This window comes from Benincasa hispida, chromosome 7 (assembly GCF_027475165.1).
Source record: "Benincasa hispida cultivar pf3 chromosome 7, pf3_genome.v1.1, whole genome shotgun sequence".
Taxonomy (NCBI): Eukaryota; Viridiplantae; Streptophyta; class Magnoliopsida; order Cucurbitales; family Cucurbitaceae; genus Benincasa; species Benincasa hispida.
This window is the reverse complement of record NC_143484.1, coordinates 44,087,190-44,100,150: the sequence shown is the minus strand read 5'-3', so window position 1 is coordinate 44,100,150 and position 12,961 is coordinate 44,087,190. Positions and strand designations below refer to the sequence as shown.

The 12,961-nt window shown below is 33.3% G+C and overlaps 2 protein-coding genes across 20 annotated transcripts; one reads left to right on the top strand and one right to left on the bottom strand.

Moving 5' to 3' along the window:
• Nucleotides 1-331: 331 nt before the first annotated feature.
• Nucleotides 332-6,888, bottom strand: LOC120081576 (transcription factor SRM1-like). 18 transcript variants are annotated; one of them, XM_039036583.2, is made up of 5 exons: nucleotides 6,568-6,879; nucleotides 5,292-5,385; nucleotides 4,757-5,203; nucleotides 1,712-2,194; nucleotides 332-774 (listed from the first exon to the last, which is right to left on the bottom strand). In XM_039036583.2, the coding sequence occupies exons 3-4, from the start codon at nucleotides 5,140-5,142 to the stop codon at nucleotides 1,735-1,737; spliced, it is 846 nt and encodes a 281-aa protein (XP_038892511.1). In that variant the 5' UTR covers nucleotides 5,143-5,203; nucleotides 5,292-5,385; nucleotides 6,568-6,879; the 3' UTR covers nucleotides 332-774; nucleotides 1,712-1,734. The 18 variants fall into 18 exon arrangements, with proteins under 18 accessions (XP_038892511.1, XP_038892515.1, XP_038892512.1 ...); XM_039036587.2 differs by having other exon boundaries at nucleotides 6,610-6,854; XM_039036584.2 differs by having other exon boundaries at nucleotides 6,013-6,845.
• A 1,414-nt stretch (nucleotides 6,889-8,302) lies between these two features.
• LOC120081575 (uncharacterized) lies at nucleotides 8,303-12,539 on the top strand. 2 transcript variants are annotated; one of them, XM_039036581.2, is made up of 7 exons: nucleotides 8,303-8,991; nucleotides 9,914-10,016; nucleotides 10,161-10,226; nucleotides 10,547-10,717; nucleotides 10,804-10,900; nucleotides 11,392-11,526; nucleotides 11,623-12,539. In XM_039036581.2, exons 1-6 carry the CDS (start codon nucleotides 8,472-8,474, stop codon nucleotides 11,515-11,517), a joined length of 1,083 nt encoding a protein of 360 aa, XP_038892509.1. In that variant the 5' UTR covers nucleotides 8,303-8,471; the 3' UTR covers nucleotides 11,518-11,526; nucleotides 11,623-12,539. The 2 variants fall into 2 exon arrangements, with proteins under 2 accessions (XP_038892509.1, XP_038892510.1); XM_039036582.2 differs by having other exon boundaries at nucleotides 11,392-11,551; nucleotides 11,623-11,761.
• Nucleotides 12,540-12,961: the final 422 nt, after the last annotated feature.

The following is a 12,961-nucleotide window of genomic DNA, read 5'->3' as shown; positions in this document are numbered from 1 at the left end:
AGAATAAAAGTCGAAGTATATCGATATTTTAACCATAGTCTATTTATTAGAAATGGCATTTCAACCTCACAAGATTTTATTAGTTGATGTTTGAGATTAGAAATCCAATAATTTATTATATCATTATGCAAAATTAAATATTTTTTAAATAAATTACAAATTTGATCTCTAAGCTAAGCATATTTCCAAGTTGATCTCTATAATATTAGAATATTAAAATATTAAATCGAATTACTACCATTTAAAATTACTTAAAATTTAATCCTTTTTAACTTTTAAGTGTGCCCATTTCCTTCACTAGAATTTAAGGTTAACACATATTGAAGCCAAATTAAAATATTTAATCCTCGTTTGATAACTAATTAATTTTCACCATAGAATGAAGTTACGGTATTGATTACAATTGAGACTGAAATTTGGTAATTGAAATGGATATATCTACAAGTACAACCTATCCTTTGCAAATTTTTCCATAAACAAGAATATCAAAGAAAGCTTTGTCAGTAGACTACTACGAAGAACAAGCACCCCTAGAATGTCATCTTTTGTCTGTATCAACTCCATTAGGTAATCTGTGAGCAATGATATTGCTACATTGTTGAAATTGAGGGTCATGAAATGAACTTCTGCGAGTGTCGCCACTCGAAAGAAGCGGAATTGAACTGCTCGCGGTCTGATTCTATGGCAATGAAGTAGATAAAACAGGGGTGGCTGGAGATGCTTTTGCATCTGTTTCACCACTCTGGTTTGAACCATCTCTTCCAATGCCTAGAACTGCATATAATGTAGAGGCAGAAGGATCGAGGGACATAAGTTTCAAATCATTAACCGATCATTACGATCAAACAAGCAAATTAAGAGTAAAGACGGGTTAAGAGACGTATGCAATATCATTACTAGTTTTCATATGTAGTAAAATCTCTGAGAGAGATTACAAACAGATAAACCAAGGAAAGAAAAAGGAAAATGGTTAGCTTTAAGATGTCACCAAGCACTTTTTTCCACCAAGATTAAAATGAGCAAAAGCAAATATAAAGAAACATATCACATGTAAAAAGTCATTATTTCAATTTGGTTGTTTTTTAATTCCTCCCTCTTTTTTGAGATCATACATATGCTCACCTTTACCATCTCAAATTCTTCTACTTTTTCCCCAACATAGCTGGATTCACAATTCAAGCTTTAAGGCATTTTCAAGGACACCCTACCCTACAAATAGACAGTTCCTAACGACACTTTCTCAATTTTACCGGTAACCATTCATTGAAACTTAAAATTGTTGAAAAAATATTTCAAAGGAAAAATCAAATCAAACTTTAAAGTTTAAATGTGTTGGAAAAGAACAACATTGAACTAATATGTAGAAGAAACCAGAAGCAATATTGAAAAAGGTTAAGAATCCCATACATCATTCATGAAGGTGCTTTTCTTAAGAACAACTGAACTTCATCATAACAAGTAATTACAAACAGACAGAAGGGAAAGGCGATGCTCTCTTTCCCATTTCCTTCGTTTCCCCACCCCCCGGGGAACCCTTCACAAATTTTGTAATCCTTATGACCTCAATTAAAGAATTAAAGCATCCAACCAATTGAACTCAACAGAGCATCATCATCATAATAAGTTGTATATTCTTTAGCAAATGTCCTGTGAGACCAAACAATAGCATAACACCACTCTTCAGACAAACTATGCCAAAACAGAACATTACCTTTCACCAGATGCTTGAGAGATTTAATATGTTATGGGGCTCATATTTACTGGTGGTTTAGTAACCAGTGAGCTCACCGCATATGCCACATGTGCTGGTGGAGGAGTATTAACTGGAGTGCCAATGGCCGAAACAAAGGGCCATCCTACTGGCTGCCCTACGGTTGGAGCACTGTATATCCCGACACCTGATGATCCAGTAGGTGGTCGAGAAGGCTGTTTGGTTGATTTGTTGGTAGATCCTCCTCCACAACTATTTGCTTCACCAGTAATTGGACCTTGAGGTGCGGATAAATCTCCATTATCAACACTGGTGATATCATGGATGCTCGACCGCCTTCTATCTTTGTTCATTGAGTTCAGACGAATGAAGTACTTTTGTGCATGGCTTGCCACTTGAGTGGGTGTCCTCGTCACCACAAAGTTTCGGGAGATACTTCGCCAATCTCCTTTCCCATATTTGTCCAAACCAAGAAGAAATAGCCTGCTTGGCAATAAATGCTAAAGGTAAAGCCTTGGTATGATCCCAAAATGAATTTATGTACTGGTAATTATAGTTAATCATGAGATTTATGGTAAGAACAGTATATCATAAACCATGCAAATATACCAATTGTGAGAAAACAATCGAACAAACATAAGCCTAACAGACATACATGCACACGATAAGCTATTGAACAAACATAAGCCTAACATCTTGTGCAAACTGCAAACTGCAATGTTTGGCTAAAATGGAATAAGAGTGTTTTCAACCTTTATATAAGGGCACATAAAATTGTCACCTTAAGAAAGATTATTTTTCTGGTACTTTTGTAATTATATTCCCTTTATGAATGAATGCTATAGAATTTCTTGGGGTGGAGGTCTGCACAATTCTATCTCACTGTAGTCTAACAACTTTGTATTAGTATCTAAAAAAACAAGAAAAGTCTAAACTAAGTGACTTGTGATTCATGTTCCCCATTCTTGAGGCGCATCTCCTCATCCCAACAAAAAACATGTTATGCATGTGATATTTACTCTAGCAACACTACTTTGGCCCATCTTGTACTCCAGCAAACCATACATGGACTATCTCCAGGTTCTAATAGGGAAGAAAAACAAATGTATATGACATATCCATCCTTGAAGGTATAAAGCTCAATAGGAAATGAAAAATCGAACTTTAATTGAGAAAAAAATAAAAGAATTCAAGAGCATATGAGAAAAGAGCCCATAAAAGGAGGCAAGCTAAAGAAAGGGCCTCCGATGAAGCAAAATAACACAAGCAAATGAAGTATCATGATGAGATGGTAGAAGATTCAGCAACTACAACCCCCCTGCTTCCTCGAGTGAAACTCTCAATTAAGGAGTTTCTCGAAATGCTGCTAAAATATCATATCCAAGAGTATAACACGTCAATTATAATCTTCAATACCAACTTCGGATCAAACACTTTCTGTAGCCTCTAGTTGTGATGACATAAGTCCCTCCCTACAACTCATGATTAAGATATCACCACAATTGCCCTTGTGCATGCATCGAGTAGATATCAGTTTTCCAGCTTAGAATCACACCATCAGTCCAATGTTATTCTAATAAACCTCTTCTAATAAAACTCTGTTTCATACAGATAACCAAAAGGTTGATGATCAAAGGCTGAAAAGGTATCTCGGAACCACTTGTGATGCGTCTAAAACGATTTTTTTAAAAAAAAAAATTAAAAATAAAAATTTTAAATTTTAAAAAAATATATATAATTAAAAAAAAAATCCTTGATGGCAGCTATTAATCTGACCAGTTATTGTATCTCATCTTTGAACTCAAGGACACAATTGTACCACTGATCCAATTCAAGGAATGTCAAACTTAGGATGAGAATTGAGGAAAGAGAAACCATCATAGTTTAGCCTAGTGGTAAATAGGACGGCATGACCTTGATAAAAGACTAAAAGGTCATGGGTTCAATTCATGTTGGCCACCTACCTAAGATTTAATATCATAAAAGTTTTCTTGACACCCAAATGTATAGGGTCAGGCGGGTTTCAGGCTTTTTTTTTTTCCTTTTTCTTTTTTAAGTAGAATTGAGGAAAGAGATGGAAACTTCTCTCTTCCCCATTTCCATTGTGGTTTCAATGAGCTTAGCATATCTTTTTCCAATACATATTACATGGCCTATTTGCAGCTAGTAAAGATTTGTTCATCAGAAAATTTTCTCTGTCAGAAAAAATAAATCAACACAGTAATAGAATGTTAAAAATCAGTCGTGTGATTGTCCTTTTATTGAGCACATACCTATATTAACCATATTCATCGCTTAAACGACTACCTTTATCAACAAAGAATTGTTCAGTTTTTTTTTCTTTTTAATAAGAAACCATAACTCTAATATTGCCATATCAAAAAAAGGGTAACAATCAGCAAGACATTAAAATGATTATTTTAATGCAATAAGTAATTGTAAAAAATGTAATAGAACAGGAGAGTAACTCAACATTTGAGCAGAAATTCATGTCTTTGAAACTGAAATATGATAATAAGAGGTTACAAACCAGAATTGTCACCTCTATTTAATGGTAAAAGAGAATATGACCTCCTAAACATCAGACACAATGGATTCCCATAATGATGTCAGTAAGCACTATAACAATGTCCAAAGAGGGAAACAGTTCTCATTTGTTGACTACAGAGAGATTAAGATTATAGCTATTAATCAGTTCTGATGACAAAAAGCTAATGTGCACCCATAAAAGGAAAGCCAGTCACAACTCAGAGCAGAGTACAGATTTACCAAAATTGTTGACTAACTTTACAAAAGGTATGTAAAAAGAATAAATGGAAGCAATAAATGGTGATTCATGATTTGAGATTACATCAACACATATAGGATAATGAAGAATGAGAGAGCTGAATTAACAGCATATTCAGGCATGCTATGTATAAAACCAAAACGATGACTATTTTTTATCATTAATTAAGAAAAAGTTTACTTACCTCGCCTTAGACACTAGAGAAAATCCATTTGTCAATAGGGGTTAGAAAATACACTCAAAGATCACAAGTTTACCTGTGCTCATCCTCTGTCCATGCGGTTCCCTTTCTACGCTCTTGGTCTGATCTTGAAGCTTTACTTCCGTTATGAGATTCACTATTGTCAATCCCATGGTAGTCTCCCTTCTTTCCAGTTCCCTCTTCACTAGCATGACTTGTAGACCCATAAGAAGAAAAACTATAGGAGGGCAAAGGAACGAATCCAGATTCAATTTGATTAACATCATCAACCAACAGCTCGTAATGATCTTTAATCTCTTTCAGAGTTTTTCCAGGTATGGCAGCCACAATTTTCTCCCAACGATCTGAAGCATCCTCTGGATAAGTAGCTAGAGCATTCTCAAATGCTTTGTCTTGTTCTCGACTCCAAATCGAGCTCTTACTCTTTTCATCCACTGTCATCTAGCCTTGTGTTTATTTTTCAAAAGAAAGAACAAGCAAATCTATGAAGGTCTTCTATGATCTAAAATCCATGGCAAGAGAGAATGCTTTAGGAAATAGGGCTTTAAAAATGGATAAATAAAATGCTGTTCAGTTGAATCCGGATTCACCTATAATAATAATGATGGAACTCAGATAAAACATGTGAAGATTTCCAAAGCGATTTGCTCCACAGCTCAAAAGTTAGATTCAGGTGAAGATGACCTATCAATGAATAAAAAGAACATCAGAGTTAACTGGAGAATGACTGCCTGCATGAGAAAATTCTGAAAATCCATTGTAAAGGGAGAGAACACATCAATTTTCAAAAGAAAGCAAAAGATATAATGGGAGGGCAAATCAATGCGAATGAGAATTTCATCCCCTGATGGTGAAATCTGAAAAGGACAACAAATACCAAACAAAGATGAATCCATAATTCCTCGCAGGATAGAAGAATACCTACGTTACCAATTCCAATACTAAACTAACGAGCAAACAAAAACTCAATTATCATCGTACCATTGACAAGAACAGCTTATACCAGTCCAAACCATAAAATTCACACCTCTACAAAAATGATTTCTACTTCTATGAACCTAAAACAACAGCAGCCAAAAGCCAACTACCTCCTTATGCTCTGTCTTCTTCTACTGCTCAGATAGTAAAATCTTTACTTATATTTCATTGTGAGATAAGATTTGGAATCAGTAGAAAGAGAAAAAGATGCAAAGTTGAGATGAAAAGTTTCAATCCTTCAGAGCATAGATTCTAGGTATCAAAAAGAAAAGGAAAATGAAACCCATGTGCTTTTACAACTTTCGAATTAAAAGAAGAGCCAAGTAAAACTACCCTAACAACTCCATCAATGAAGAATAATCAGAAACGATAGAGAGAGGCGCCTGGTTTTTCAACCCATTGATTGATGAAAAAACCCTCAAAGTCCTCCCTCCTTACTTTTCAAATATCAATTATAGTAAACACATGTTACACGAAAATGCTGAATTATTACCAACCCTGCACAGTTTTCACCACCATAATCCACAGCCACAAACAATTAAAAATCAAAAAGGCCAAATCTAGTCGCAGAATTACAAAGAGACCCTAAATGGGTGAGGATCAAAACTTTCACTTAGTTTTTCTACTTCCTATCAGCCTTAGAAACATACCCAGAGAAAGTTGAAGAAAAAATGAAGCAAGTTGATTCCTAAAAGTAGGACGAATTCAAATAAGAAAAGGGAGGGATTCAAATGCAAAATAACAAAGATAGGATTGAAATGGGGCCCTGATTTAGTAGAATTTCACAAGGTAGGTGGAGAAATAATAAGCAACGATGATGGGTTGTACTAAACTTTCAAAAAAGGGACTCTGATGGGGTCTTAGGTCCCATGCGCAACAACTACTTACGGTAAATAAGACAGCTGAGAAAGACAGGAACTTCAGAGAAACCTTTTATCGGTCTCAAAAAGACACAGAATCTGCAAATCTTTATGACCAGATGAACAAGAAATCCATGAAAGAAGCAGCAGAAAGGAAGTGGGGAAAATGGAATTTGATGGGTTTCTCTTGATTTCTTTATTTGTAAACCAAATAACTGCGAATGGTGATGAAAGCGGGGAAATGGGGAACTGTAAAGCAGTTGCATAGCAGAAAACGAGAGAGGACCAAACCCAAATCCAAATTCTACTCATTGTGGCGTTCGTGATGTGAATTAATCTTGCCAAATTCATAAAAACGAGATTACAAAAAATGGGTAATGTTTTATTTTTTAGCAAAAAAAAATAAAAATAAAAATCAATTAAGAGAAATTGTGGTAGAAAATCAAGATGATTGGGTTTTGTTTAGGAATAATCGGGATTTTCGTATTGGATAATATAGATTTTAAGAGGGTATTGTTTTTTTTCTTTTTAAAAATTTGTTTGGTTTTTAGATTTGTAAATGTTACATTTTTACCTCCAATTAAGTTCCTAAAGTTTCAAAACATTATATTTCTGTATCTAATTTGGACATTTTATACTTTTATCTTTAAATTTATAATAATGTGTTTGATGGTAGCATTTTGTGTTAATTTTTTATTTAATTAATTTAAAACAATTGAATTGATTTTTATTAATTTTCTAATATTAGTAAAACTAATTGAAAATTCCATACCAGAGTTATTTTAAACTAATCAATTGAAGATTAACACTAAGGACTAAAAACAAGTCTTATATACTCAAAGGTAAAAGTAAAGAAGTTTAAAAATTTAGAGACCAAATAAAAGTTAAACTTAAAAGTGTATAAAAAAAATGGCCAAAGTTTCACAATGATTAGAGAAAGAGAGATTATAGTCGAGAGTATAATCTTATACTAGTTGAGTCATGTTGAAGTTGACAAAATAAAATAATTTTAAAAGCAATGACGAATATTTTACTCTTTAAGATTAAGGTGAAAATTCTCCCGAAAATTTCACCACGATTGTATTCTTAAAAAAAAATCACTTTTGTTTACTTATTTTTTAAAAAAATTAATTAATTAATTTGGAAAATTTCTAATTGAATAGTTATTTTCACTAAAACATTTATTTTAAATTATTCGTTTTTAAATGGTGTTGCTTATCGTAATATATAGTTTTAATAGTTATTTTAAAAAGATATATAGTTTTAATGTTAACTATAATTAAGAAGAAGAAAACGACGAAAATAAACGAGAACAAATCAATAATTATAATAATAAAAAATGACGAAAAGAGGAATAAGAGTTGGACTACAACTACTTGCTCAATCTCACTTCAAACACTCTCGAGAGTGGAAAAATAGATTATTTTTAGTAATTAGAAAAATAAATAAACTTAATTTAATGATTAATAGTCTAAAATATCGATCTCGTGAAAATGTTGAGATCTTAATTTTTTAGAAACGTTGATATCGATGACAATTTTAAAAAATTTTAAAAAAAATTAAAAATATAATAGAAATGTCAATTTTCGAATCAAAGTCCCGTTTTAAAAATCTTAAATAAGTTAACATGTTTATTATGGGTGTGATAGAGAAATGTCAATTTTGGATGATGTGAAAATGTGAAAAATAGAGTTGTGAACTAAATTTGTAATTTAACAAAATAATAATGATAATAAATAAATAAAAATAGGCTCATAGTGATAATTCCTGGTTTATCATCTCCCATTATGGTTTTAGATTAACTGATCAAATGATTTTAAGTTAATAATCTCTTCTTATCTTTAATTAAATTCAAACTCAAAACTATTATCAAAATCACACTCATCCCATAACCTTCGTTGATCAAACTCCAAACTCTGAATTTTCCCAAAAATGGGGAAACTCGCAATTTTAATCTACATATCAATCTTTTCCCTTCTTCTAATCCTAATCTCTCACACCCCAACAAGACGCCTCCGCCTCCGCCACCGCCGCCTCCGCCTCCGCTCCAATTTCACCTTCAATCCCCTCCTCCACCGCCAGCAACACGACCACTACATCCCCTTTGACCCTCTCATCGCCGACATCCAGCTCCGCCGCGAGGACGACGAATGGCAGAAGCATTCCCTCCAACATTCCGCCGCCGCCGATTCCCATCCCGAGTGGGAAGAGTTCATTAACGACGAGGACAGGTTCAACGTCACCGAAAGATTGTTCTGGCTTTTCCCCAAAATCGATGTCGATCCTTCTGATGGGTTTGTTTCTGCGGAGGAATTGACTCGCTGGAACTTGCAGCAGGCCATGAACGAAGCTCTGCATCGGACTGAAAAGGAATTTCAATCTCATGATGACAATCGTGATGGGTTTGTTTCCTTTGCCGAGTACGAACCCCCCACTTGGGTTCTAGCTGCCGGTAAATCATTTTCTTCTTTCTACCCACTTGTCAATTTGATTTCACTTTGACTTAGGGGACCTCTGCAAATTAATGCGTTCTTGTTTAATGAGTTTGTATTTTAGTATCTTTTGTACTTTATACTATTCTATCTGATATGATATGTTTGTTTCCCAATGGCATTTATGATTTCTTTTAGTTCAACATCAAGTGGGTAGTGGCCAAAGTGAGCTTAGCTCAAGTAATTGGCATCGTCTGATCTTTTGATCGTGGGCAAGTAATCTGTTGAGTTATGTGCAGGTTGACAATGATATTAATGATTTACTTCACCAGTTTTTGAAGCAGGAAATTACCTTTTTGGCTAAGAGAAATATAGTTATTCTTTGTATATATGCTTTTATGACATAATTTATGAGCTCTCTTACGTAACTCCTAAAGGAACTTTTGGCTAAGACAGTTTATGAAGTTTGGAGTTGATACATTTGAGTTTGTGTAGTATTTTACAAAGAAATAGCTTAAACCTGAGATCGTGTAGTTTATGGTTTGTGTGTTTCATATGGTTGGTATTTTTTTTTTTTTTTTTTTTTTTTTTTGAGAAAATGTAATAAAATTTGTTTGATTGATGAGTTGATGACTTAAGTTATAGTATTTTGATGTGGGTTCATAAAGTGCATACCCTGTATTTGATTTGTGAGTTTATGACGTCTAAAACTTTACCATATAAGATAAAGATAGGATTCATAAGCTTAAACTTTCGTTACTTTGATTATGTTGACTATAAGAATATAACAATTTCGTAGTTTAGAACAAGCAATCCATGCTTATTATAGGCTTGGTTTTGTAAACACCCCTAAATGGCTTCTTCTCGTAGAAAGTTTCTAAAGATTCCAGCGGTGTTGTTTATGTTACATATTCTTCTGATAGTTTCCAAACTGTTCATCAGGTAATGACTCTTTCGGCTACGATATTGGCTGGTGGAATGAGGAGCACTTCAATGCATCAGATGCAGATGGGGATGGGGTTTTGGACATAAATGAATTTAATGAGTAAGCTTCAAATGTTTCACCATCTCTCTTTTGTCCTAACCTCACTCATCGTTTGACAATGCTAAGATAAAGAGTTCATCTTTTGTCAATTTCCATTACTCGATTGTCGATACTTATACCATTCTGTGATCTACTTGTTTTCAGCTTCTTGCATCCTGCTGACAGCAAGAGCCCAAAGCTGCTTCTATGGTTATGTGCAGATGTAGTAAGGTAGATAGATACCTTTATGGCTTTGTGCAGTTTCAAAAGCCTTTGGTTCATGCTTGAATTTGGCTTTGTGCAGTTTGTATTTGTACTCAACTGTTGTGTAATTCAACTAAAAAAAAGCTTATTACCAAGATGGTTAAATTAAACATAAGGAAGGTGTTATGTGAAGAAAAAACAGCAAAAAAGGCCTTAAATGTACAAGATTCTAATGCTTGTTCCAATCTTCTCGGTCTCAAAACCTTATGTTGTATTTCAACTTAGAATTGATAGTCTTATAACTTACTAGATCATTCTGCTCACCACTTTATAATCTTATCTATCAGGGAAAGAGATAACGACAAAGATGGAAAGCTCAACTTCAGTGAGTTTTTCCCTAGAATTTTTGACTTAGTAAGAAGAGTCGATGAAGATTACAGTTCATTGAATTGGGATGACGATGAACTGGAGGCACGGGCAAAAAAGATGTTCTCCAATCTTGACAAAAACTCTGATGGGTAAAAGTAAAACATTGTTCCCATGTATGCCTTTTTACTGTAAATGATTCATTCTCTAAACATTATATTGTTCTGCTTCATTACAGATACCTTTCAACAACAGAACTGTTGCCTATAATTGGAAAAATCCATCCACCAGAGGCTTACTATGCAAAACAACAAGCAGAATACATCATCTCTCTGGTACTTTTGGTTGATAAAACATGGCTGCTGCTTTCATTGTTGTGTCTTAAATGTCTTACAGTCCATAAGGGTTAAACAATTCACAAAATTTTCTATGATTGCGCTGTTTTCCACCGAAAGAGTGTTTATATTTTTGGGAATAAGAAAGAATTCTGCTGGATTACTCTCAACTTGTTATTGGACTTGTGTCATCGTGTGAATGAGTTGATCTTTTACTAGATTGCATAGTTTGGGATGGATGGAAATTGTACATGACAAAAGTTTGGTTTCTAGTAATGCTTCAATGTAAGGTGTTCTTAATTTACATTCAACCAATCGAGATATATCACCGGCGTAACTTAACGAGGGATCGGGAAATATATCCATGGAAGGCTCGATAGGATTATCATCTTCTATTAATCTTCACACATTCTAGATTCTTAGGATCACGCGATGAATGATTTCAATCATTTTGAAGGCCTTGAACGGATTATTGATGTCATGAATTGCAGGCAGATAGTGATAATGATGGACTCCTGACTTTGAACGACATGATCGACAACCCATTTGTGTTCTACAGCTCTGTTTTTAGTGAAGATGAGATGGATTATTATCCGTACCATGATGAATTTCGTTAGATGGATACTGTAAGAACAACCATGAAATTTAGTGGTAATCTTTACATCTTTCATCTTCTTCACATTCTTTTGTTGATGATTCACAATTTCTTTCTTGGCTTGCAGGTTATCTAAAGATAACATAATATGTGACGACGAAACGACGTTGAGAAAGCTCGGCGGTTATCAAGACATTTTTATTTAGAAAATATTAGTTAGAGGTGATTTGCTTGCTTGTCTATCATTCGTTTGTAGCCTAGTTTTGTTTTAGTCCTAGCTCAGAGTCCGTTTTAATTTGTTGGGTCCCGTTTGTTAACCATTTGATTTTTATAAATTAAACCTATTCCAAAAACAAGTTTCCAAAAAAAACTATGTTTTCTGGTTTTCAAAACTTAATTTAGTTTTTGAAAATATTGGTAAAAAATGGATAACAAAGTAAGAAATTTATTAGTGTAATTGGTGTTTATAAACTTATTTTTAAAAATTAAAAACAAAAGATAAAAAACCAAATGGCTACCAAACCGGGACTTGGTTAGTTATAGATAATTTGGGTCTCGTTTGGTAATCATTTGGTTTTTAGTTTTTGTTTTTTAAATTTAAGTCCACTTCATCTATATTTTTTTACCATGATTTGTATCTCTCTCAAGTACAATAGTTGAATTATTAGCCAAATTTCAAAAATAAAAACAACTTTTTGAAAACTATTTTATTTAGTTTTAAAAATTTGGCTTGGTTTTTTATACCATTGGTGAAAAGTAGATAACAAAGGAAGAAATCTGGAGATGAAAGTAGTGTCCATAAGCTTAATTTTAAAAAACAAAAATAAAAAACAAAATGATTATCAAATGGGACCTTGATTACTTGTTTATCGTTCATTTAGTTTTGTTTTGTTTTGGTCTTAGCTTAGAATCAGTTTTCATGGGTTGGAAAGGCATTTGTCAATTTTTTAATTTTTTTTTCCATTCATTTGGGAATATGTTGTAGATATTTAGAGTAGTTAAAAAAAAATTGATTTTATAGAAAAATTGCTTCTCAATTATTTATTTTTCTCATCTTTCTTTTCGAGTGAACTTTCTTTAATTCAAGGGAAATCCAACAAAAGCGTTCTCTTTTATTTGAATAAAAAATATTTTAATTCTTCAATCAAATTCAATTCAAGGGTGAGTTTAATTGAACTTTTTGACATAGAATAGCATGGAATAAAGTGAGAGATCTATGACCTAGTGTGTTATTTCCATCTTTTGTAAAATATAATTATTCATACACAATCTTTATCTTTAATGGAAATTTTTATTTTTTTAAGTATACATACACATTTGGAGTTAAAATTAGAGGTGTTCAAATAACTCGACAACTCGATCAATCTGGACTTTGAGTTGGGTTCAACTTTTTTCTATTTTTGTTAGGTTGTGTTGGATCGAGTTGGCTAAAAAAAATGGGTTAACCCATTCCTATCCGAATTTTA

What these genes read in the sequence shown, in the direction of transcription:
- LOC120081575 (XM_039036581.2), top strand. Translation starts at nt 8,472, where the DNA reads ATGGGGAAACTCGCAATTTTAATCTACATATCAATCTTTTCCCTTCTT. An exon ending in CACTTGGGTTCTAGCTGCCG is followed by an intron (nt 8,992 to 9,913) that starts GTAAATCATTTT and finishes ACTGTTCATCAG; the next exon opens with GTAATGACTCTTTCGGCTAC. An exon ending in GACATAAATGAATTTAATGA is followed by an intron (nt 10,017 to 10,160) that starts GTAAGCTTCAAA and finishes ACTTGTTTTCAG; the next exon opens with CTTCTTGCATCCTGCTGACA.
- LOC120081576 (XM_090315665.1), bottom strand. Translation starts at nt 5,142, where the DNA reads ATGACAGTGGATGAAAAGAGTAAGAGCTCGATTTGGAGTCGAGAACAA. An exon ending in TGGACAGAGGATGAGCACAG is followed by an intron (nt 2,195 to 4,756) that starts GTAAACTTGTGA and finishes ATTGCCAAGCAG; the next exon opens with GCTATTTCTTCTTGGTTTGG.